Source organism: Lissotriton helveticus, chromosome 6, assembly GCF_964261635.1.
Source record: "Lissotriton helveticus chromosome 6, aLisHel1.1, whole genome shotgun sequence".
Lineage (NCBI taxonomy): Eukaryota > Metazoa > Chordata > Amphibia > Caudata > Salamandridae > Lissotriton > Lissotriton helveticus.
In genome coordinates, this window is record NC_136067.1 from 2,006,452,251 (window position 1) to 2,006,480,147 (window position 27,897).

General features: G+C 40.7%; 1 protein-coding gene across 1 annotated transcript; it reads left to right on the forward strand.

The window, feature by feature from the left end:
- On the forward strand, positions 1–27,897 carry LOC144762960 (uncharacterized). Its single transcript, XM_078648267.1, has 3 exons — positions 1–175; positions 25,995–26,126; positions 27,462–27,897. The coding sequence occupies exons 1-3, from the start codon at positions 1–3 to the stop codon at positions 27,884–27,886; spliced, it is 732 nt and encodes a 243-aa protein (XP_078504393.1). The 3' UTR covers positions 27,887–27,897.

The window sequence follows — 27,897 nt, forward strand, 5'->3', positions numbered from 1 at the left end:
ATGTCGTTAATAAAAGGGCTTCATGAGCCGGCAGTTGAAGCAACGTCCGCGCGCCCTCCTAAAATGGCGGACGCAGCCGTGGCCGAGATCGGAAAACTTACGGAATTAAGTTCTCCGTCGTCAAGCCGCAGAATGATGTCGGAATCGGCTCAGCAGTGTCCCGAGATGCTCCGACGTTAAAAAGTAGCCGCCATACAGGACAAGGCGCACTAAGAACACCGAGCTCCCCGGCTCGTCCGCAGAGCCTCACAAGGGCGCCGCCATCACCGTCGGCGTCAAGCCACGCCCCCCTATTTTGAAAGCTCTAACAACCTTGGTGGATTCATTTGCAACAAAGTATAATGAACTTTTAAACTCTGTTCTTCCTTAGGTGGGAGTTACCATGGTGACAGGTTAAACGAGGAATAGGGGGATGGGTGAATATTATGTGCGTTTGAAATTGGGGGAATGTAGAACCAATTGAAATGTTAGTTTAGTTTTGAAATAGTGTGGGAAGAGATTTCATTGGTTAAGACCTGAAATATGTGTGAAGAATGAGTGGGAAAGTGTGCCATTTCTGGTTTCAGTGTCTGAGGTGCATTTCAGAGATTCTGCTTAAGAAAATCTGCTGTGTGTTTGACACTGTTCTATATTTTCAAAAGCGATTTTAAAGGTGAGTAATATAGAGAGAGTGCTGTTTGCTGTTTTGGGAAGCATAACAAGCATATTGGGCTTCATTCCTGGTGTATTTTGAAAATGAGTCAGGTTTCTGCTTTTTAGTGTAGTGTTCATTTAAATGGGGTGTGCTCTGTGTGTAAAATGATTTACCATGCTAAATTTTTTTTGATAACATGTGTGGCTTAAAGATTTTTGACAAGGATCACAGTGAGTGTCTGTTTGAATTAATGAATTATTTTTTTACTTTTTTCCATAATGTTAGCTCTGACTTTTTTTTAAAATTGTTTTTATGCTTGGATTCAATGCTGAAATATAAGATAAAGAGGGGCATATTTACAAGCTGCTTGCGCAATGTTTGACATTAATGCTGATATAGAGATAGTGTAATGTTTTCATTGGCCTATTTACAAGCCGCTTGCGCAATGTTTGACATTAATGCTGGTATAAAGATAGTGTAATGGTTTCATTGGCATATTTACAAGCTGTTTGCGCAATGTTTGACATTAATGCTGATATAGAGATAGTGTAATAGTTTCATTGGCATATTTACAAGCCGCTTGCGCAATGTTTGACATTAATGCTGGTATAGAGATAGTGCATTGGTTTATTTGGCATATTTACAAGTCCCTTGCGCAATGTTTGACATTAATGCTGGTATAGAGACAGTGTAATGTTTTCATTGGCATATTTACAAGCCGCTTGCGCAATGTTTGACATTAATGCTGGTATAGAGATAGTGTAATGGTTTCATTGGCATATTTACAAGCCGCGTGCGCAATGTTTGACATTAATTCTGGTATAGAGATAGTGTGATGGTTTCATGGGCATATTTACAAGCCGCGTGCGCAATGTTTGACATTAATGCCCACACAAGTCTCACAGCCCACACAGCTCACATCCCACACAGTTCACAGCCCACACAGCTCACAGCCCACCCAGCTCACATCCCACATAGCTCACAGCCCACACAGCTCACAGCCCACACAGCTCACAGCCCACACAGCTCTCACACCTCACACCGCTCACATCCCACACAGCTCACATCACACAGAGCTCCCAGCCCACACAGCTCACAGCTCTCACAGCTCTCACAGCCCACACAGCTCTCACACCTCACACAGCTCACAGCCCACACAGCTCACATTCCACACAGCTCACATCCCACACAGCTCACAGCCCACACAGCTCACAGCTCTCACAGCTCTCACAGCCCACACAGCTCTCACACCTCACACAGCTCACAGCCCACACAGCTCTCACATTACACACAGCTCACAGCCCACACAGCTCACATCCCACACAGCTCTCACAGCCCACACAGCTCTCAGCCCACACTGCTCTCACAGCCCACACAGCTCTCACACCTCACACAGCTCACAGCCCACACAGCTCACAGCCCACACAGCTCACAGCCCACACAGCTCTCACAGCCCACACAGCTCTCACACCTCACACAGCTCACATCCCACACAGTTATCACACCTCACACAGCTCACATCCCACACAGCTCACACCCCACACATCTCACAGCCCACACAGCTCTCACAGCCCATACAGCTCTCACAGCCCGCACAGCTCTCACACCTCATACAGCTCACAGCCCACACAGCTCACAGCCCACACAGCCCTCACAGCCCTCAGAGCCGTCACAGCCCACAAAACTCTCACAGCCCACACAGCTCTCACAGCGCACACAGCCCACACAGCTCACACCCACACAGCTCACAGCCCACACAGCTCTCATACCTCACACAGCTCACATCCCACACAGCTCACATCCCACAGAGCTCACATTCCACACAGCTCACAGCCCACAAAGCTCTCACAGCCCACACAGCTCTCACACCTCACACAGCTCACATCCCACACAGCTCAATTCTCACACAGCTCATAGCCCACACAGCTCACAGCCCACACAGCTCACATCCCACACAGCTCACAGCCCACACAGCTCTCAGCCCACACAGCTCTCACAGCCCACATAGCTCTCACACCTCACACAGCTCACAGCCCACACAGCTCACATCCCACACTGCTCACATCCCACACAGCTCACAGCCCACGCAGCTCACAGCTCTCACAGCTTTCAGAGCCCACATAGCTCTCACACCTCACACAACTCATAGCCCACACAGCTCACACACCTCACACAGCTCACAGCCCACGCAGGTCACAGCCCACACAGCTCAAAGCTCTCACAGCTCTCACAGCCCAAACAGCTCTCACACCTCACACAGCTCACAGCCCACACAGCTCTGACAGCCCACACAGCTCACAGCCCACACAGCCCTCACAGCCCTCACAGCACACACAGCTCTCACAGTCCACACAGCTCTCACACCTCACACAGCTCACAGCCCACATAGCTCTTACAGCCCATACAGCTCTCACAGCTCTCACAGCCGACACAGCTCTGACAGCACAAACAGCTCTCACAGCCCACGCAGCTCTCACATGCGTTACAGCCCTCATAGCCCACACAGCCCTCACAACCCTCATAGTCCTCACAGCCCACAAAACTCTTACAGCCCACACAGCTCTCACAGCGCACACAGCCCACACAGCTCACAGCCCACACAGCTCTCACACCTCACACAGCTCACATCCCCCACAGCTCACATCCCACACAGCTCACAGCCCACACAGCTCACAGCTCTCACAGCTCTTACAGCCCACACAGCTCTCACAGCCCACACAGCTCTCACACCTCACACAGCTCACAGCCCACACAGCTCACATCCCACACAGCTCACATCTCACACAGCTCACAGCGCACACAGCTCACAGCTCTCACAGCTCTCACAGCCCACACAGCTCTCACACCTCACACAGCTCACAGCCCACACAGCTCTCACACCTCACACAGCTCACAGCCCACACAGCTCACATCCCATACAGTTCACAGCTCTCACAGCTCTCACAGCCCACACAGCTCTCACACCTCACACAGCTCACAGCCCACACAGCTCACATCCTACATAGCCCTCACAGCCCACACAGCTCTCAGCCCTCTCAGCTCTCACATCCCACACATCTCTCACACCTCACAGAGCTCAGAGCCCACACAGGTCACAGCACACACAGCTCACAACCCACACAGCTCTCACAGCCCACACAGCTCTCACACCTCACACAGCTCACAGCCCACACAGCTCACAGCCCACACAGCTCACATCCCACACAGCTCCCACAGCCCACACAGCTCTCACACCTCACACAGCTCACACAGCTCACAGCCCACACAGCTCTAACAGCACACACAGCTCTCACAGCCTACACAGCTCTCACAGGCCTCACAGCCCTCACAGCCCACACAGCCCTCACAGCCCTCACAGCCCACAAAACTCTCACAGCCCACACAGCTCTCACAGCGCACACAGCCCACACAGCTCACAGCCCACACAGCTCACAGCCCACACAGCTCTCACACCTCACACAGCTCACATCCCACACAGCTCACATCCCACACAGCTCACAGCCCACACAGCTCACAGCTCTCACAGCTCTCACAGCTCTCACAGCCCACACAGCCCACACTGTCACAGCCCACACAGCTCTCATAGCCCACACAGCTCTCACAGCCCACACAGCCCTCACAGCCCACACAGCTCATATCTCACACAGCTCTCACAGCTCTCACAGCCCATACAGCTCTCACAGCCCACACAGCTCTCACAGCCCACAGAGCTCTCACAGCTCTCACAGCCCACACAGCCCTCACAGCCTACACAGCTCACATCCCACACATCTCTCACAGCTCTCACAGCCCATACAGCTCTCACAGCTCACACAGCTCTCACAGCCTATGCAGCTCACAGTCCACACAGCTCTCACAGGCCTCACAGCCCTCACAGCCCACACTCTCACAGCCCACACATTTTTCACAGCTCTCACAGTCCACACAGCCCTCACAGCCCACACAAGCCCAATGAAACCATTAGCACTATCTCTATACCAGCATTGAATTCAAGCATGAGAAACACTTTAGAAAGAAGTCTACAGTATAAGGTAAAAGATACAAACTGTAAGCACACAAATCTAACATTAAGGAAAAAGATGAAAATATAATTCCTTAATTCACATACGCACTCAGTGTGATGCTTGTCAAAAATCTTAAAGCCAGTCATTTAAGTAAAACACATTTAGCTTGTTAAATCGTTTTAGGCACATAGAATGAGATGACACACACACAAACAGACAGATGTGTAGGCAGAGATTGAGATGACACACACATACAAACAGAGAGATGGTGGAAGGAGAGACTGAGATGAGGCATGCAAAGAGGGAGATAGTGCAGGCAAAGAGTGATATGAGCTACACAAAGAGAGATGTGAACTAGTGTTTGTAATGTTTAGGTAATGTGTTTGCTATGTGTTATGTTAGTAGTAGTCTATAATATGTCACATTTTTCTTTTCAACAGATTGTAAATATCTACAGAGTCATAATAGATTATGCCTACGAAAGACCGCTAAAAGAGACTTTATAATAAAGTTTTATCGACCAAGAGGACTCAATTAGAAGATTCATGCAAAGGACAATCTTCAGAGAAAAGAAAAAATGCTCCTGGTAAGCAAACAAAGGAATTTTTAAGGAAATTGTTAAAATGCAGAAAAAGTCAAGAAAGTGTTTCTACGAAAAAAAACAAGTTGTAACTAGAAAGAAAAAGCAGAGGTCACCAAGAAATGGTATAATGGTACAATGAGATCATAGTGTGTCTGGTAATCGTAGGAGAAGTCAGTTTATTGACATTTGTAGATGAATGTTTCGTAAGAGAGTAGTTTTGAATTTATTACAAAAGTCTTAAGAAATATAATAGGAAAACAACTTTTTACAAGAAAAAGAAAAGAATAGAAAAGTTTGTTGATCAGGCTTTTGAAGCGAAGAGAAAGATGTATATTTTAGTAATCAATAGAGTTCGTACACTAGATAAGGCAATCAATGATTTGAAATCAAAATGTAAGTGGAAAAGAGTAATCAATCGAACTCATTTTTGTGATGTTTTTTCGGGAGAATGGAAGCATAGTTCAAGTAGTGAGCCATTTTTTAATGAAGAGAGTTACTTTCAGGATAATGATTTGGTGCATGCAGTTGACACCAGTGGTCGAGCATATGAGGTGAAGGACAGTTGCCCAGTTGAAAAAGAAAAAATTGTGCCTGGAAATGCAGATGAGGTGTTAGCTGATGAAGTTTTAGGGAGACGTGCTAAGGGTCCGATCTCTACTTGGAATTGTAGTAGTATTTGTAGTGTGCGACAGGATTCTATTAATATGTTTTGCAATTTCTTACGTACATATAGTAAGAAAAGTCTAAAACAAAAGTTTAAGATGTTACAAGACTTAGATAATTGCAGAGTGAGGGAAAAACAGTTTTGCATGGTCATTCACTGGCTTGTCTTTCTAGAAAAGTATGTCAGAGTACTTTCCACCATTTTAGGATGTTAGGAGTGCATCAAACTAAAGTGAGGAAAATAGTGAGCAGGTTATATTATGCAAGAAGTTCAGCTCTTAGGCTAAAACTGTTAAACGGTGCTCTTTTGCATGGATCTGAATTAGATGTGAAGAAGATTTGTGAAGAAATAGAGTTTTGTTACTTTGGTGAAAAAGAGGACACTGCCGTAAATGATACAGTAATAGAAAGTAATGTGGAAGAGAATGTACAGATTGTAAGTACTCAAAATTTTGATCATGAAATTACAAAGTTTAAGATCATTTCAAGTGAAAGGCCAAATTTTTCTTGTGTGTGTTGTCGACGAACTCATTATAAGAATCAGACTCGGTTAGTTGATTTGAATGTTAAAAGTGAAATGGAAAATAATAATGAATGGAAGGATTTTGCAACTTATTTGTTGGTTGAGAATTGTTTTGATTTGGGTTCTGATCTGCATATTTGTAAATATTGTTATAATAAATTAAATGAAAACACAATGCCAGCTAGAGCTGTACATAATAATCTTGAGTTGGTAAAGATTCCGTCTGAATTGATGGGTTTAAATACCTACGAGTGTATTCTGATTCAATGTGTGCATCCTTTTCAGGCTATTGTTCGCTTGGAGGCTAAGACAGGGAAATTACCTCCTTCAGATTTACAGAGAGGATTAAAGGGAAGAGTTGTTTTTTTGCCTTTAGATTTAAAGATAAATATTGACACCATTGGCGTAGAAAAAGTGGAAGAGGAACCTCTAGTTATTCTAGTTAATGGCGTTCCTACAAAGAGTAAGAAAATCTGGCAAGAATTAATGGATGTTAGGAAAGTCAAAAAGGCAATGTTGTATTTAGTAAAAAACAATCAGTACTACAAAAATGTATATGTAGGAGAAGAGGAAACAGCTGTAGAAGAGGACAGTGATTCATCACCTGGACAGATTGAAAAAGTAGATGTGTCTAGAAGTTAACAGATTTATGAGCATTATAGTGTTCATCCTTTGCATTCCAAAGAAGTAATGGGGAATGCTATTGAGTTGTTCCAAATGAAAGAAGCCAAAGGAAGTCCCATAAGTGTATGGGAAGAAAGCTTGGAAGCTCGTTATTTTCCTCAATTGTTTCCAACAGGTCAAGGTGGAAGATATGATGACCGACCTGTTCGAATTACTGCGTCGGAATACCGGACTTTAAGATTATATGCAGAAGATCCAAGATTTCGTCAGTGCATTCCATATTTGTTTCATCTTCTGTTTGAGAGTGACTTCTCTGGACTATCTTATGCTGTGAACCATGTACTGAAATCTGGAGTACATCTTCAAAATGTTTCGGCAAGGGACTTTATGGATAAAGTCCAAGTGGAAGACAGTGTTTTGGAATCTCACCTAATCAATCTCATGGCATGTCAGCGTGGTACGAATGAGTATTGGTACCGTCGTCATGGGGAATTGAAATGTATGCTAAGAAACTTAGGAACTCCTACATGGTTCCTCACTCTTAGCTGTGCTGAGTATGCCTGGGAAGACTTACTTGAATTTCTTTGAGAGGCAAATGGAAACATAGAAAATATAGAATTCAAGACACCTGGAGAACTGTGCTCTTTGGATCCAGTTAATGTTTGTAGGTATTTTAATCATCGATTTGAAGCTATGATGTCTTTCATCACAAACAAAAAAAAATCCTCCACTTGGAGAGGTTTTGGATTTCTTTTGGAGAAAGGAGTATCAAGCAAGAGGTGCTCCTCACATACATATGCTGTTATGGATCAAAGATGCTCCCAAATTTGGAACAGATTCCGATGACACAGTGATGAGTTTCATTGAACAATATTCCACATGTGTTGTTCCGAAAAGTACAGAAGAAGACAATTTACGACATCAAGTCCTACGCTTTCAAACCCATCGCTGTGGAAAGTACTGTCGTCGAAAGTTCAAATGCAAGGAGAAGTTCTACACAAAATGTCGTTTTGGATTTCCACGACCAGTAATATGTAAAGGAAGAGTGAACAATTTTATGTCTTCACTGCGACATACTGTGACAAGAAAATCACCGAAAAATACGTACAACTTGAAAAGAAATGAAGAGTCCAAATACATAAATGACTACAACCCAGTCATTTTGTCCATGTGGAATGCTAATATGGATATTCAATATATTGCTGACAACTCTATTGCTGTGGCTCAATATGTAACGTCTTACATCACAAAATCAGAAAAGACTGAACTGAAGCAAATGTGGGAGGATATTTTGCATGAAAAGAGCCTAAGTAAGAAATTATACAGTTACAGTCTGAAGATGTTGTCGCATCGAGAAATTGGAGCATATGAATGTTCAGATCGGTTATCATCAGCAAGTCTGTACGCCAAATCGAGATCCATCATTTGGGTAAGTCTAGGTCTTGCTGCAACACGAAACCGAGTTTTGAAGTCTGTACAAGAAATTGAATATTTGGCGAGTTTCAACCAAATAGTACAGATATTTTGAAGACAAACATGTTGGATTCATACTATCCAAATAGAAGTACTCACCTTGAGAACGTTTGTCTCTATGAAGTTCCGCAAACCTATACTTTTAAGAGGAACATCACAGAAGATATCAATAAAGGAGTATATGCTTTAATTGGATGTGAAGGAAGTCTGGTGAAACAAAGAAAAGGACATTTGATTAATCATCGTAAATTGAGTTTCGAATCTCCTGATAAAAGGGAATTTTACTATTTAGCTCATTTGCAACTCTTTAAGTCATGGCGTTCAGAAGAGGGACTAATTGGAGATTTTCTCAGTTTTGAAGATTCTTTCAATGCAACCAAGGATTAAGCATGGGCGGATCTAGCGGATCTCGCGTACGCGAACTTGCGGATTTACGGATTCGCAATCCGCGAAGATCCGCGAACTCTAGCGGATTTGCGGATTTTCCCGTTTTTTTGTGTTGGCGCGCGTTCGCGCCGATTTTGGGACAAGTTCGCAATTGCGAACTTACTTTTCGGCTCGCAACGGCCGCGACTATGTTGTTTCAACGTCTGGTTTATCATCACAGGTTCACAGCACCCTCTGTTTCACCACTGCCACCCTCTGGGACACCCATGCCACCCTCTGGTACATCCTCACTGCCACCCATTAGGTTTATTTATCACTGTAGATTATGGTGGTTGAAAAAAGCAAGCACACCTGCCCTTCTTCAACTGCCATCAATTAATTTGTGTTTCATTAATGTGTCAGTAATTTTGAAAGTTCCAGTCTGGCTGGCACCTGCTTCCTTCCTTATCTGTAATTTGCTTTTTGTTGCAGTGAAATTTTTTTTTCACAGGACCTTTATGGTCTACTTGTAGCTATTCTATGAGCCTGCTGTTTGGGTCATAGCAGGGTCATAGAATAGTTGCAAACTTTGGAGGGGCCCATCAGGAAGCACTACCTTGAATGTTACTAATGTTAAGTTTGAACTTTTGCACCTGCTCATTGCTTTCAGTTTAGCTAAAATCGTTTTTTTCTGCAATTTCGCGCGTTTTTTGGGGCGCGAATCCGTGCGAGATCGATTTCGGAAGCCGCGAATACGTGCGAATACAAAATAGTTTTTTTTGCGACGTGTATGTTCTCGTGATCTTGCGCGTGTTCGCGAGGCGCTTCTAGCTATACGTTTGCCAAGTTACCCTATCGGTCGTACACGGGCGCGGCCATCTTGTTGGCGTGACGTAATTCCGTTTCCGCTGATGGAGCGAGATAGAAAACAAAATTTTGTTTAAACTCGCAAAGTCACATTTCCATAACATGAATAATAATATTAATAATTTGTGATGTATTGTATTAATACAACCTAGATGAAACTTTACACATGGGGGGACTAACATGTGTGCTCATAAACGTGCATAAATGTTGCATCTTTTTGTTCGTGCAAAATAATAAAAATAATTTGTCGTTTTCGTTTTTCTCATTACTAACTGCAGCAAACTTAAATAAGCATGTGCTTATTTTGCTTTTCCTTGTCTATGTGATGTCATTTCTACTATTCTAGGTGCATTTAAGTCTCATGGATTAATGAAGACTGGTAGATATAAACGCTGCTTTATTTGTTTGCATTTGCTAGGTAACATTAGTTTAATCGGGAGGGTTAATTAATTAGTAAACCTAGGGTGGATACACAACCAACATTATTTCTTTAATTAATACTTTTCTTGTTTTTGTTTATTACTAGAAAGCATAAGTTGACTGCTTTTGGGCCTAGTTTACTCGAGTTTGCTAAAAGCTGAATTTTACTTCTGCACAAGTCACGAGAAGCCCATTCTGAAAAAAGTGTTCGTCAAAGCTGCATTCACAAAGCAAAAACTGATGTGTTGTCATCATTCTGTCGGACGTGGCCAAGGTCGAATATGTGATAAAGGACAATTTTGTCAGCTTTAACTTGGCATCCGCGGAAACGAAATGAACACTGTGAAAATATTGATTTACAATTGTTGCAAACCTAGGAAGCTCCTGGTTGCATTCGGAAAAGACAATGGTCTTTAAGAAACGTGACCTAATGGAACTTTTGAAATATGGGTGACATGTCACTTGTCACTCTCAGCCAATGGGACTTCGAGGATTTTTGAAAACTTTCCTTTGCTCAATTTAGCTAGCATAGAAAGGTATAAAAAGTCATGCCCTTAGGGATGGGCTGGCTGCTGCTTTCTGACTTTCCGATGAGGGTGAAGTGCTGCTGGACTTTGCGTGGAGCACGTAAGAATCCTCAAAGAACTTTACTATATTTTCCATTTATTTAGCTTAGCTAGGGACTTAGGCTTTAGAAATGCTAAACTGCTAAAATCTTACTTAAACTTTGAATTTCTTACTAAAATGTATTTTTCTTATGAAACCTATCAAACATGCTTACTTTAATGCTAATAAAAATGCATTTATAAAATTACATTTTGAAATACCATAATTTAGTAAATAAAATCTTACTTTTGACAAACAAGCTGGTCTTGGTTATTCAGAAGTGCAGGTTACTATTAGCTAGATCCCATCGCCAATGGTGGTCGTTTAAATGGTTAGGATTTATTCTAATGACAATATTCTTTCCACAGATGTATAAAATTGTATATAGTTTGTAGATAATGTGTATATAGATTTAATCTGACCACCTGATTCAGTAGGCCCAAATATGTCATGTTTATAAATGGGTCCATAAGTTAGTGTAGAATTTTGTTTATAGGTTATGAAGTTGGGTAGCGTTGTTTATGATATATTTTCTATAGGCCGCTGGATCAATTCTCTGGTAGCAGAAATTGATGGTTGCTAAGGGTAACCAAGGTAATATGTTGGTTGCTAAGGGTTACTAAAGTGTTATGGTATGGAAATAGGATCGATGTTTTAACACATGTTGAGTTTGTTTTTCGTGCTATCTGTAAGCTATACCGGTATAGATTGCGTGGCGAGAAATTAGTCACGCAAGTCATCTGTTCTGTTTGTAGTGATATCGCCGAGTATCACAAGAGGTATCGCCGTGTACCATAGTGTTGTTGCCGAGCAGCACAGTGTTAGGGCTAGGTGTGAATCTTGTATAGTGAGGGTTTTCTAAGAAATTAGAGCAGCATGAGAATAGGGACAAAGCGCCTTCCATAAAACTCACTGTGATAAGAGTATTAGTTATATTCGAGCTTGAGTGAAGGGTAGGATAACGTCGGTGCATGATTATCTATAAACAGGTTAGAGTCCTGTAGGGGTACATGTTTTATATCTATAAACAGGTTAGAGTCCTGTACGGATAACGTCGTTATTTTGCTAACGGTGCATGATTTCTATAAACAGGTGAGAGTCCTGTACGGATTTCATGTGTGTTTGAAATTAGGGAATTTTCCGTGTGAAAGTGCGAATTTGATTTGTAATTTATGTTCAAGTGGAACTCTTAGAACTGTCACTTCGCGGTGCGTTCAGAGGAAAACGAGTTCATAATTTTACGTGTTAGAAGGGTGGGGTAAGAGTTACTCTACTGACGATTGAAAATTATCCTTAGTGTGAATAGCGCCGACTATTCCGAAGTGTGGATACTTGAATGTATGTAAACTATCCTAAATAGTGAAACGAACAGATGAGTCCTTATTGTCATTGTTAAAGAATTAATTTACACTGAAAAGTGCCCTTAAAATGGCGCTGTGAAAAGATTTTGTGAAGGAGGGGTAAGCGCTAGGAGTGAGAAGCGAGAAACCGCAGCTGCTGTGTACGTCACAGAGCCGCGCTGGGATTGGGTGACCTACGTCACAAGCTATACTCTGATTGGCTCTCGAGTTTCTGACGACCTGTAAGCTGATTGGTCCTTCAGAAAAACTCCATTTTTATTCGTTGAGCAGGAAACTGATGTAGCTCAACTGTCATTGGCTTGTTGGTGTGTTTCGCGCACGGATTGGTTGCTTTGCGGAACATCCCGGAAATATTTTACGAACGATTTTGCGAATTAAATTTAACTTTTAAAAATGAGTTATCATTTTAAACATGTTGAGAAAAAGCCAACATTATTTCAGAAACTTAAAAACTTATTCTCACCTGACAAGAAAATCGAAACGCGAGGTGGTAAATTACTTCATAAGTATAAAACACCTGCAGCGTACATGGAAGGTGAATATGGATATCATACTGTTTTATGGTTTGATAGCTGGAAACGCTATACAAAGAACGACGGTGTTTTAACTTGGCCTGATGATGGTTCATTTAACGTAAAAGTCTTGAGAAATTTACGAGAGAAAATGAATGCTCTTATTCCAAAACCGAGACCAACTCAATTTGAAGCTTTAGTTGAGTGGGAAGACGAGATGTATCAGTTACAAAGAGAAGCTAGTGGAATTAAAAGACCTACTAAAACTCCACCTTGGAGAAGAGAAACTCATGAAGACAGATTGCGAATGTGGAGGCAGGGAAACATGAGTGAAGGATTGTATTTAATTCAGGAAATGGTCATGGGTACTCCTGCTGGGAAATCTATAGAAAGCGAATCTGAAGATGCAGTTATGGAAGAAATATACACTACAGCTAGAAAGAATCAACCTTTGAGACCTCCTAGATCATGGTCTACTCCGGTGGTTTCTACTGAAACTTCACCGAGTGCACCTCCAATTAGTGAAGCTCCAAAACTTTATCCAAATAATTGTGAAATTATTGAAACTCCAAGAAGACCAGAATTTGATAATGTTCGAAATGAAGGTAGACATTTTGCAATGACTCCAAGAGCAAGGGAAGCTCCAAAAGATTATGCAAGAGAAACAAGAAATGTTGAGGCTGTTGATTCTGCTGAATATTTTAAATCTAAAGAAGAATTAATTAAAAGAATGACAAAAAGCATGGAAGCTGTGACAGTTCCAGTAACGATTGGTCCTGTTCAGCCTGTATTTGACCATAAAGAATCAAACAAAACAGGGTTAACTATTCCTTTAAATGCAGAAATTCAAAAAGCTGCTGAAAAATTTTACTCAGATATATCCGAAATAAACTCTTCGAGATCGAGAATGCCAGATTTAACTTTTAATGAAGATTTATCTCCAAAAACACCAATGGGTGCTATTTCAGACGTAGGGAGTCCTGAAGTTAGGGTAACTACTCCAAAACTTGATGTGGCTAAATTAAAAGCAAATATCGAAGAATTAATAATTGGAACAATTGGTCCAGATAGTTTAAACTATTATCGAGATGATGAACTACTGTTCATTTGTAAAAGTATTCAGTGGAAAACTAAAAATAAATATGATCAATTAGAAGATTTAGCAGCCGAACTTGAAATCGATGTGAGTAAACAAAAGAATTTTGCAAAACATTACAGACTAGACTTTTTAGAAAGTGACATTGAGAGTTTGAACTCAATGGGAAGAATAGTGCATATAAAAGATTTGATTGTTTACATCAAAAAGCTGGGAGAACTCAATAAATGGAGAGTAAAATGGACGAAAAAGAAGGAAGATGAAAGATTGGAAAAATTGTCAAAACAATTTCCAATGAGAGAGATTGCAGGTGGAGGATATGTTCATGTCCCTTGGTCGAGACAGGACATACTGCTATTCACAAATGACTTTCCAAAATTGAGGGAGAAACCGGTAGAGTGGTATAGACAAGTGGATAGATTTATCAAAGTGTCAAAAGTTCTGTGGATTGATTTAGATGGATTTTTCGACATTGTCGTACCATCAGATCTTTGGACAGAATGTAAAATATCAATAAGTTGGCCAAAAACAGAACCTGAACGAATCAAAGAAACAGGTGCCCCAAATCCTCTTGTAATGGATTTTTACGAAAAAGTGATCGTTTGGATGAAAAACAAAATTCCACCCAAAGAAGTTGATTGGGTTAAAATAGAAAGGACAAATCAGGAAACAAAAGAATCAGTTAATTCCTTTTATGAGAGGTTACTGTTAATTTTTAAACAATACAGTGGCTATGAAAAATTAGATGAAAAGGACATGAGTCATTTTATCTATAGATTCGTTTATGGACTAAAACCTGAAATTGCAGATATGATTAGGAATAGCATTGTAGGATGGCAATCACTTTCTGTGGACGATATTCTAAGAAAAGCTAAGTATTGCAGTGATGAGTTAGAAGTGAGACAAAAGAAGCTCAAGGAGAAAGCCATGTGGGCTCAGGTAAAAGTAGCTGAGCAACAAATTGCCAGCATGGGTAATAAGAACACAAATTTTGTTCAAACTGGAAATACGAACCAGATACAAGGAAAGCTTAAAGGTAATATTTTTCCAAGAAAATTTAGCCCAAAGATTGAGGAATTGAAACAAAGATTACCTTGTTTGAATTGTGGCGAAATTGGACATTGGAGAGACGAGTGTCCTAAACCTCCTAGAAACTTAAAGAATCCCTTATTAAATCCACAGATGCAGAATGGTGTTGACCTGCAGCAACAGCTACAGATGCAACAGGGGTTAAACGAGTTAAACATTCAGCGACAGCAACAACAACAGGTGAATAACTGCCAGGATCAATTGCCACAACCACCATTTCCAAATTGTGGGGGAGTTCAAAAATATAATCCAAACGTGGGATTTCAGGGAAATGAGCAGGTAATAAGACCACAAAAACAGCAAAAACAACAAAGAGTGCAAATGCAAAATGCTTCACAACAATTTTTGTTAACAGAAAGCCAAGACAGTGATTCTGATGATTATTGCTGACGGTGCCCGAGAGAGGAGGAAGAGTGTGTTGTTGGAGCCACTCTTGAGATTGACCAGTCCGGTCCATTTGTAAATGGGAAAGTTAACGATGTAGACATCACTTTTCTAGTGGACACTGGTGCTACCCGTTCTACTGTTAGATCAGTGGAAATTGAAAACCTACCTCTCTCTGGGGATACCATCCAAGTTGTTGGAGTAAGCAATCAACAAATTAAAACTGATTTAACTGATCCAGTTCCAGTTGAAATTGGAAATTATAGAGACAAACACAGATTTGTGGTTTGTAATAGTAGTCCAGTAAATTTATTAGGCAGAGATATTCTGTGTAAAATGAATTGCAGAATATATTGTTCTCCTGATGGAGTTGAGTTACAAACAATGGAGGAAGATGGTTTGTACAGAATGACAATGATGATGATGGAAGCAGAAGAAACAAAATTGTTTCCTGCATTTGAAGAGAAAGATTTGCCTGAAGAGCTCAAGGAAACAGTGAAATCGGATATATGGGATTTTACTGGAAACGAGATGGGTCTGATGAAAAACGTAGATCCAGTAAAAATTACATTGAAACAGGGAATAGAATTTCCTAACATTCCACAGTATAAAATGAAAGCAGAAACAATCGAAGGTATTACACCTATAATTGAAAAATTAATCAAACAAGGTGTATTAAAAGAAATGGAGAGTAGTCCTTGTAATTCACCAATTATGGGAGTTAAAAAGTCTAATGGAACATTTAGAATCGTACAAGATTTGAGAAAGGTTAATCAAATAGTTGTTCCATGTTGTCCTGTGGTTCCAAATCCAGCAGTAATTCTGTACCAGATTCCACATCATGCTGAATGGTATACTGTCATTGATCTTTGCAATGCATTCTTTACTGTTCCCTTACATCCAGACAGTTATGAAATCTTTGCTTTCAGATTCCAAGGTAAGACCCTCGGATGGTCAAGAATCCCACAGGGCTATACAGAAAGTCCTTCAATCTTTAATGAGTTGTTAAAAAGATCCTTGGAAAACTTGGACTTACCAGGTAGGTCTACGTTAGTGCAGTATATTGACGACTTGTTGATAGCTGCAAAGACAAGAGAAAATTGTGTGACAGACACAATAATACTGTTAAATCGCCTTGCAGAAGAGGGACATAAAGTGTCTCCAGCAAAATTACAATTTTGCAAACAAGAAGTAAAATATCTTGGTCACAGAATAGCAAAGGGAAAAAGACAAGTAACAATTGAGAGAATAAAAATGATACAAGCAATGTTACCTCCAAGAACACAGAGACAGGTCAGAATGTTCTTAGGAATGGTTGGTTACTGTCGACAATGGATAAGTGGATTCTCAGTAATTACAAAACCACTACAAAGACTGACAAAATCAGATGTAAAAGATCCAATTATTCTCAATGATGCTGAGATGGAATCTTTTGAGAACCTGAAAAAGAGCTTATGCCAAGCTCCTGCTTTAGGTATGCCGAATTATGAGAAAGATTTTGAACTGTATTGCAGTGAGAGAGAAGGATGTGCATTATCTGTATTGATTCAGAGACATGGGAATATAAAGAAGCCTATTGCATACTTCTCTGCAGTTCTTGATCCCATTGCAAAGGCATTACCAGGCTGCTTGAAAGCAGTTGCAGCTACAAGTGTTAGTCTTGAACAGAGTGAAGGAATCATTATGGGATTTCCTGTGAAAGTTTTTGTGCCTCATTCAGTTGAAATATTGCTGACAAGAGGTAAAACTCAGCATCTGACAAGTAGCAGATTGACAAAGTATGAGAAAATCATACTAGGAGCAGATAATGTTTCAATTTCAAGATGTTTGAATCTGAACCCTTCTACATTACTGCCTGATTCTGAGATCATTGATAACATCGAAACAGAACATGAATGTTTAGATGTTATGGAATTCTGCACGAAACCAAGACATGATATCAAAGATAGACCTCTATCTGAATCAGATTTTGTCTACTTTGTGGATGGCTCTTGTTTAAGATCAGAAGGAGGTGTCTTGAAAGCCTCATATTCAGTCTGTACAGTTAAAGAGGTTGAAGAAGCATCATGTCTTGAAGGAGTTCGATCAGCACAAGTGGCTGAATTGATTGCTTTAATTCGTGCTTGTGAAGTATCAAAGGATATAAGAGTTACCATCATTACTGATAGTCAGTATGGGTATGGAGTTGTACATGATTATGGACAACTCTGGTCTCAGAGAGGATATATGACATCGGCAGGATCTCCGATTAAAAATGCAGTTTTCATAAGGAGATTAATTGAAGCAATACAATTGCCGAAAGAAATCGCAATTGTCAAGTGTGCAGCGCACACTAAAGGAGTTGATTATATCTCAAAAGGCAATGCATTTGCAGATGAAACGGCAAAGTTCTGTGCAAGAAAAGGTTATTCTTACAATCGGGAAAGGAGTAAAGAAACTGATTCAAATTCATTAATGCTAACAACAGTTGTAGAAACATGGAATGAGATTAGAGAATTACAAAATGAAGCAGATGATGAGGAAAAAGATCTGTGGTTAAGATCAGATTGTAGACCACGTGAAGAAGATGGAGTGTGGGTTTACAAAGATGGCAGAATAGTCTTACCAAATTGTTTAATTGCAGATATGGCCAGATTATATCATGGTCCAGCACATCTTGGAAGAGATTCTATGATTAGACTTTTCAGAGAAACTTGGTTCAATACTAAATTCAGAACAATTGCAGAATCTTTTTGTCAAAGGTGTTTGTCTTGCCAACAAATGAATCCAAACAGAAAATCATTGGTGGGGACAGGAATAATTGGTCGAGAGGGTGGTCCTTTTACCAGGTTACAGATGGATTTCATTGAAATGCCCTTACACAATTGCTTAAAATATGTTCTTGTAATCGTTTGTTTATTTTCAAGATGGGTAGAAGCATTTCCTACAAGACATTGTGATTCAATTACAGTAGCGAAACTACTGCTCAGAGAAATTATCCCAAGGTACGGTTTTCCAGTCACTATTGAGAGTGATGGAGGAAGCCATTTCGATAACAAACTGATGAAGTTAATTTGTGAAGCTTTGAGCATTGAGCAGAAAATACACTGTGCATACAGACCAGAGGCATCAGGGGTAGTTGAACAGATTAATGGAACAATTAAAAACAGAATTGGAAAAATGTGTCTTGAAACAGGTGTAAAGTGGACAGATGCTCTTCCACTTGTTTTGATGTCATTAAGAAGTACACCAGATAAAAAGACAGGTTTGAGTCCTCATGAAATTTTAATGGGAAGAGTTATGAGACAAGCTTTTGTACCTGTAGGTAAACTGTTGAGCATAAATGACAGTGCTATTTTGGATTACTGTAAAAGGTTATCTGATATAGTGACTTCTGTGTCTAATCAGGTGGGAACTGAAGCACTATCAAATGAGAAAGTTTTGACACATGACCTGAGACCTGGTGACTGGGTCAGAACAAAAGTACATCGGAGAAGAAATTGTTTGGCTCCTAGATGGCAGAAGCCTAGGCAAATAATTTTGATCACTACTAATGCTGTAAAATGCAAAGGATTGAAACGTTGGATTCATCCTAGTCATACTATTCCAGTACCGACTCCTGAAAGTTCTGATGTTGAAAGTGATACTACAGACGATTCTGATTCTGAAGCAGAAAGTGAAATAAATCCAGATCTTGAAGATCGACAAGAAGGTCGACATCTGGAACCTGTATCTGTGAATGAAAATTCAACAAGAAAAGACTTGGAAATTATTGAAATAGATTCTGAAGGTGAAGAGAATCTGTTAAAAGGAAAGATAACTGAGGATTCAGTTATTACTATTGAAGACAGAGAAGCGAAACAAAAAGAAGTTTCAGACCAGGAGAGTATCGAAAAGCAGAAAACAAGCTCTGAAGTAAGGAACAGAAATCCAAAGTCTGGGAAGTTGGAGGTAATTGAAGAAGAAGAAGAAGACGAATTACCAAGTACCAGTATTGGAAATCAGAGAAGTGTTCCTGAAGGAGTAAAACTGCCGAATAGAGAAGTTCCTGAGTCAATTGAAATTTCAGACAACGAATCTGAAGAAAGTGACGTGGATGGTGCAAGTGAAAACAGAAAGAAAAGGGCTTGGAAGTCAGAATCAAATGCTTCTGAACCAAAGAAGAAATACGTGAGAAAAGCAGACTACTGGCCTGGTGGAAGATTGAGAGTTAGGTTGATCAAGAAACCTAAAGAGCAAGTCGAAGAAATCAGTAGTCAAAAGAGTCCTGGAAAGGAAGTGGGAGTTGGAAGGAAAATTGAAGTGGTGTCGAGAAAAGGAAAAAGAATAGTGAGACCAAACCAGAAATACAAGTCTCCTGAGTGGACTTATTTAGTAATTCCACCCGTTATTGACATTTATGGTAGTAGTGAAGAAGAAAAAGAAATAGAGGAAATTAGTGACAATGATTGAAGTACAGAAATTTTAATTTGGCAAAAGGCTGAAGAAATTTTGTTAGCTGACATAAGGTCGAAGAAAAACTGTTTAGTGGAAGAAATCTTATGTATGACATAAGGTCGAAGAAAACTTGTATAGGGTTTTAAAAATAAAATTATTTTAAAAGGGGGGTATAAATAGCTAAGTCAATTTTAAAATTAATTTTCTTTTTAATTTTGTGGCAAAACTAAAACTAACCAAAAATGCCTTATGTTAAGGAGAACACTTCAAAGTGTTCTGTTTTTAAGAGATGCTGTAAGATGACTCTGGTGTGTCTGCTCATTTTAATTCTGCTCTGGTTAGTTTTAGCTGTGATCATCCCATTAGAGATGAATAGAGAATTACACAAAGTTAACATGACAAGCAAAGCTTTGGTTAGTCAAACTAAACATAGTGCATCTGCTAAAGTTATTGATCATCAACCTAACTTTCATCAAGATAAATCTATTAGTGATTTTTCAAGTAATACATTCACAAAACTTTTGAGTGAATATGTAAAGGTAATGGATGCAAAAGACTGCTATGTCTGCGTCAAGTTACCTGCTTCTGTTTCTGAGGGAGTGACATACAATATGCTTCCTCTCACATATGGTGTAACATGTAGTGTGTTAACTAGCTTATTTTATCAAACTGGACGCTTAGAATATTACTATTCAGATTTTGACGAGATTTTTGCAAATATAAAGATTGATAGTGCTTTAAATAAGCACAAGAAAGCAAAACAAATGAGAGAATTTTTCCTTGTTACTAATGAACTCACTTACGAGTATGCTTACAAGAATAATCTAACATGCAAATTGAGTGCTGAGGGAAAGAAATTTTTGAATATGGTTGAAGAGAGAAGAGCAATTTATAAAAGAAATGAATTAGTCAAGCAGACTAAGTCAAAATTCTGGCAAAGAGAGGATGAGAAATTAAATGGCAAAATGCTTGAAAATGTTGCTATTCACATAGATAAACCAGTTAGTGGAAAGCTTTGCATTAGAAGAGATAATACACTTTTTGATAATTATTTTGTAGGTGCAAGTAACTGTGAAGATACTTATCAGATTTTGGGAGGTTGGGGATTCAAAGGTGGAAAAGATCCAATCTTCCCTGGGATTTATTTTGTTTGTGGTGACAAAGCCTACTACAACCTTCCAGACCACTGGTATGGAACTTGTTATGTGGGAATTGTTTTCCCTAAAGTGTTTCATGTTGATAGAGATTCAGAAGGATTGTTCAAAATTCATAATTATGTAAATAGAGTCAAAAGAGAAACATTTACAGAAGTTCTGGGAGATATTTTTCAAGCAGTGATACCTTTTGTTGGTATAACCCTAAATGCAGGGAGAATTAGAAAATTGTCCACAATTGTTGACAGATTGTCAACAGACACTGCTGATGGATTCCAATTAGTGAATGTTGAAGTAGTTGCAATCAGATCTATGGTAATTCAAGATCGTCTTGCTTTAGACATACTCCTAGCAAAAGAGGGAGGAGTCTGTGGCATTTTACATGTACAACATTGTTGCACATATATACCTGATGAAAGTAAGAATATTGAGATGTATATTAAAAACATTACACAAATGCATTCAGAAATAATTCCTTTAGAAGAAGATGATTTTACAGGGAAACTTTCAAAAAGGTTCCAAGCTATTAAAAATTGGTTTCATGATATTGGTAGTTCAATTCTTGGCAAGATTTTGGCACCTTTGATTATAATAGTATTCATTTTTATTTTGACAAAAATAGGTTGTTTGTTGCATAAGAGAAAGAAGCAGTTGAAAGAAAAGAAAAGAATCTATAAACTTAGAAAAGAAGAAGAAAGGGAGATTGAATTACAGGAGTTACATAGAGAGCGTTATGCTAATTCCAAAGATTATGCAGAAACAGACTTTTAGGATTACTGATACAAATGAATTTGAATCAATTTCTCGGAAATCTAAATTACCAAAATTTTGGGTGTTGGTGTGGTGATTTGTTAATCACCAGATGAGGGAGTTGATGGAGCGAGATAGAAAACAAAATTTTGTTTAAACTCGCAAAGTCACATTTCCATAACATGAATAATAATATTAATAATTTGTGATGTATTGTATTAATACAACCTAGATTAAACTTTACACATGGGGGGACTAACATGTGTGCTCATAAACGTATGTGCTTATTTTGCTTTTCCTTGTCTATGTGATGTCATTTCTACTATTCTAGGTGCATTTAAGTCTCATGGATTAATGAAGACTGGTAGATATAAACGCTGCTTTATTTGTTTGCATTTGCTAGGTAACATTAGTTTAATCGGGAGGGTTAATTAATTAGTAAACCTAGGGTGGATACAGAACCAACATTATTTCTTTAATTAATACTTTTCTTGTTTTTGTTTATTACTAGAAAGCATAAGTTGACTGCTTTTGGGCCTAGTTTACTCGAGTTTGCTAAAAGCTGAATTTTACTTCTGCACAAGTCACGAGAAGCCCATTCTGAAAAAAGTGTTCGTCAAAGCTGCATTCACAAAGCAAAAACTGATGTGTTGTCATCATTCTGTCGGACGTGGCCAAGGTCGAATATGTGATAAAGGACAATGTTGTCAGCTTTAACTTGGCATCCGCGGAAACGAAATGAACACTGTGAGAATATTGATTTACAATTGTTGCAAACCTAGGAAGCTCCTGGTTGCATTCGGAAAAGACAATGGTCTTTAAGAAACGTGACCTAATGGAACTTTTGAAATATGGGTGACATGTCACTTGTCACTCTCAGCCAATGGGACTTCGAGGATTTTTGAAAACTTTCCTTTGCTCAATTTAGCTAGCATAGAAAGGTATAAAAAGTCATGCCCTTAGGGATGGGCTGGCTGCTGCTTTCTGACTTTCCGATGAGGGTGAAGTGCTGCTGGACTTTGCGTGGAGCACGTAAGAATCCTCAAAGAACTTTACTATATTTTCCATTTATTTAGCTTAGCTAGGGACTTAGGCTTTAGAAATGCTAAACTGCTAAAATCTTACTTAAACTTTGAATTTCTTACTAAAATGTATTTTTCTTATGAAACCTATCAAACATGCTTACTTTAATGCTAATAAAAATGCATTTATAAAATTACATTTTGAAATACCATAATTTAGTAAATAAAATCTTACTTTTGACAAACAAGCTGGTCTTGGTTATTCAGAAGTGCAGGTTACTATTAGCTAGATCCCATCGCCAATGGTGGTCGTTTAAATGGTTAGGATTTATTCTAATGACAATATTCTTTCCACAGATGTATAAAATTGTATATAGTTTGTAGATAATGTGTATATAGATTTAATCTGACCACCTGATTCAGTAGGCCCAAATATGTCATGTTTATAAATGGGTCCATAAGTTAGTGTAGAATTTTGTTTATAGGTTATGAAGTTGGGTAGCGTTGTTTATGATATATTTTCTATAGGCCGCTGGATCACCGCCCGCTATGTGTAATCTCGCAAAGTGTGCTGCTCGCTAGTACAATTTTGCGCGTACTCGCAAGGAAAATCTCGCGCGAACTTACCCACGCGGTCGTGAACGGGCGCGGCCATCTTGTTTCTCATTCATTGCTATGGTTCTGGGCATGCTTTCTCTATCCTCTCTCAATCTCTGCCATCCTTTGCTTGTGTGAAGTTTTTTTGATCTAATTTTACTTATTATCTATCCCTCTATTTTTCTAGCTCTATATTTTTGTGTTTTCTGCAGCTTTTAGTTACTTTTAAACTACTTTTTTAAACTCTTTTCTTTTCTTCTTCACTATTCTATTTCTTGTTTATCATTTAACTCTATTTCTGCCCAGACCATGGTAAAGGGAGCCGGGAAGCACCCTGAGAAGGGGAAGGGTCCCGCACCCCGTGCCCGGCTCCCGTGCGGGCGTTTAAGGGGGGAGCAAGTGGTCCCGAGGGAGATCTTCAGAGCGGAGGAAGTGGCGGCACTGATCTTCCATGTCCAGCGCCGCCTCCCCAAGACGATCCTGGGAGGCGGCAAGATCGCGACTGGCTATGGCATCCGGGAGCGTCGCAAGCGGTGGGAGAAGGTGTGCCGGGCCATGTACAAGATCTCTGGGGTCCGGCGCACATATAACCAGGCCACCCACCGCTGGACCGATGTCATGGACCGGGAGCGGGACTTGCTGGACGCGCTCGGCGTAGAGGTCCCCGGGCTTGGTGAGTAGTAGTAGTAGTACATTTACTACTCTGTTTTATCCTGCTCTGTTATTTGCAAATCTTTGTTCTTTACCAAGAGCAATAATGCTGCCGATTACATTGAGGTAAATTATATTTCAAAATCTTCTATGCATTTCAGGTGCACTGCTCTCCTTCTCAGTAGCCTTGCTTGCTACTATGCTTCTTTGTTTTGTATGTTGTGTTCAGAAGCATTTCATTGGCCTGAGAAATTATGTATGAGTGTAGTGTAAAGAAAAGAACTGCGTAATGCTAGACAGTAAGGGTCATATTTTCAATTACCGGCGCATCCCTGCAAAGTAGCAGGGATGCGGCAGTAATTGTGTGCCATGCCACCACCACCCATTGGCCCAAAACATCACAGAAGCCTTACGCATCTGTGCCGTAAAGGCAGCGCATTGCTGGAGTTGCGTGCCAACGATGGCGCAGCTCCAGCAATGCTCTGGGGTACCATATCTCCCCAATGCTGCATCAAGCCGTACGTCGGCTTCAAGCGCGCAGGGTTTGAGTCATGCATCATTGTCCTAAAAGTGACTGATTGACATCTTGTAGATTTCCCTCAGCCACTTTTAGGATTCGTTCCTGCGCAGGTACGCCCTCCCTTGCGCCGGAACGCCCCCTGATGGCGCAGGGCTTTACAACGTGATGCATCGCCCATATGCCCATATGTGTTTTTTTTTAATATATACGCCGCACCAACACCATGGCGAGTCTTTTGTTCTGCCGCTGCGTCACAAAAGGCACGCAACAATGGAGGAAAATGAGCCGCAACTTCCGCAAGGGACTTCTAAATCAGCCCCAACAGACTGAAGTCCAGTCCTTCCTTTAGACACATGGCTATAAGAAGAAATAGTGGCGGTGGTGGCGGGTGGATTGATAGTTTGAGTATTCACTGATCTGCAAGCAGGATGGACTTTGTCTGTCACTTCGCGTGTTGCGCACTGCTGCCTGCAGTGCCAGGCCTAGGCAAACCTCTTTAGTAGTCTGTTTATTGAGTTACATAGGAACTTTCTAAGTCAACGTTTCGCAAATCAGGCAATACGAATAACGTAGTATACCACATGAGATAGATCCCGTGGAATAGTTGTCTATCTATTTGCTAATTTTCCAAAATATTTTGTTATTGTTCTTTTGAAATGTTTGATTTGGTTGAAAAATCTCATCCATGTTTTCTGGTTTTTCTTTCTTTCATGTTGTACATCAGCTCCCCCCAAGGGCAAGAGGACACAGGAGGAGGGTGCTGAGGATGCAGGCCAGGATCGGGCAGGCGAGGGCTCCTTTGCTAGCCCCAGTAAGTTTACATTTTAATAAACAGTACCTATTTTGTCCTAGCGTTCCTCATTCGATTTTTTCTAAATCGTCTTTGATCTTCTTGTAGACTGGATATAAATTCTTATCCTGCCTCGAATATGACTCCCTGTGGTATTACTAGACTATTCTTATTAGTCTGTCTGTGTAGCTAACTAAGATTGGACATTTGGCAATTCCATTGGACTCCCATTATATTCAGCAATACCTCTATGCACTGTCTCCTTACTGACTAGATAGTGTGGCAGAGTCATTCAGCTCCCGAAGTCACCGATTATAGATCCCCAATGATCTCTAGATTATCGTACGCAGGACAAGAGAGTAGTACGGAGTCACAGCACAGTCAAGAAGTGTCAGAGGCACTCATGCTTGCAAAAATTCCAAAACCTTTAGCTCATCCACTCTAGTCTAGAGGAACAAAAACCACAGAGTCTATTTAAGTTTAAAAGCTTTATTAAAAGTAAACACATTTATTAAAATCTACTTTGTCATAAAACTATTTAACTGAAAACGGAAAAGTGGTTAGTGCTGACGATTAATTGGACACATTTCTTATGGTCGAGCCGAGCTCTCACCTGGTTTGAACTTGATCCTGGTCGTGTTCTTAGGAGTCAAGCTTCTGTCTGTTAGGAGAAAAAGTGGTGCGTGTTAAAAATCAAAAGCAAGCATTCATCAGTTGTGCATAAAAGTGCAGCAAGACAACAGCCTTCCCTGGAAAATGGGACATTTTTACTATGGAGTAGACAGTCACAAATTATTACATTGTATTCTGTTTTTTTAACATTTCTCCTAGACCAAATATTATATAGTAGTGAGTGGTGTATTCTAACATTCTTAAATGTACTTTGTAGGTGTAACATCTGGTGACGGGGCCAGCGCGGAGGTGGCTGTGTTGGACCAGGACTCGGAGGCCTCTGGGGAGGAGGCGGTGCAAGAGCCGGCGGACGTTCCTGTGGGGGATCAAACGGTGGTGGCGGAAACAGGTAAGCTATATATTCCTTACTTATTGAGATTGAAGACTGCATAGTGTGCTTTCTGCACGGGTGTATTACAATTACAAATCAACCAGGTAGTAGCCTCCTCGAAATGTACTTCGACTTAGCTGTGAAGTTTTTGGTGAGAAGAATCCCAATAAGTTCTTAGACGAACGTGATGGATGGGATGAACGAAAAGCGAAAGAAGGGTGTAAGTAAGTGGGACGCGAACTTGTATGATGGCTGGCAAAGAAGAACGATATGTGTTTGCTTGGCCCCCGAGGTGGCTGGGAAGGAAAGAATATGGTATGGTGCATGGCTGGGTCAATGATGAAGCAAGGATGGGTGGAAGGACAGCAGCCTGGGTGGGTGAAACAGAAACTGTATGTGTGCGTATACTTTGACTGAATGGATGCCTGGAGCATGGTATTCTCTGACTCTTAGATAGCACATGTGTATCTAGAGAGAGTAGATGGTCGCCAGGTGAAGTAAGTGTTACCTTGAAGAGCATGTACCACCGCACCCGCACGTCCGTTCCAGTGCAGGGAAGGCAAGGAAAAGAAATTGAAAATGTGTCCAATACTACCATGAATAGTAGCAGTACTTTGTATTGCGTTTGCATTCACAGCATATATCTGGTTATTACGGTGGACACTTCGTACCTCTCTTAATAACTTTAGTTTACTTGTAGTACGTCATTCATGTGTGGGTGTATCACTGTTCACTCAATATTAAGCAAAGCACCTAAAGTCATCTCATCTGTCATTAAATACGTCCCATGTGAAGTGATAGATAATCAAATTAGTTAGCTTCTTCATTTTCCTTTTCTAGTACTCATTTGCACTGTAGGGTGAAAGGTAAATTAATTAAGCAGTAGCCCTTGTAACAGAGTATTCTCAGTGCCACCCGTAATAGAAAAGTAATAGCTTCACCACCTGCATGTACTGGACCGGTACAGTAACGCAAGTCTGTCTCACTCATCATGGTGTGCAACTTTTTTTCTCGGGTGCAAGTTCACTGTGCTGTCCATGTCATTCTGCCGGCTTGCATAAGATAACGTACCAATTTCCCTAAACAAGAGAGAAGAAGAAGAATAAGACTGGTGTACTGTCATAGTCGACTGTAATGGAAGTCCATAGTGGTTGTAGAATTTGTTCATTAAACTACCACTAATGTTAGAGCAAGGATGCAGAAGTGGGAGGTTACATAGATACTGTCCTCAATAGTTATGTACTGTGCTTTCAATTTGCTACTTGTACTCTGTGACCCAACTTTCGGCTCAATCACTTTGTGTTATTAATAAGGAGCATTGGTTACAGACTATGTCTTTCTTTCTTCATATAGTTGCTCCTTCCAAATCAACAACAAGGAGGGAGCAGGCTAGATTGGCCCGGCAACGGAGGCTGGAGGCCACAGTCGCCGAATATCGGCGGCTGGTGGCCCTGGAGGAGGAGGAGGACACGCAGTCGAGCGGGGCAACAACGACATCCTCGACTGTGACCACTGCATCCTCCTCCGTGACTAAGCCAGCGGGACCGAGCCGGGCTAAGAAAGACGACCGCCACCGCCAAGCAACCGAAATACCAGCTGCCCCCCACAGGAGCTGCAAGGACCGCCAACGCCGCCTACGAGTCCGCATGTCCAACCTGGAGCAGGAGGTCCTAAAGTATAAGAACTTGGTTAAGGGCCTCCGCTCCGAGCTTGCCACCCTCCGCAAGGAGTATGATGCCCATGCCGCATCATGCACCAGCACCAGCACCCTCCAGTAGTGGAGTGTCCC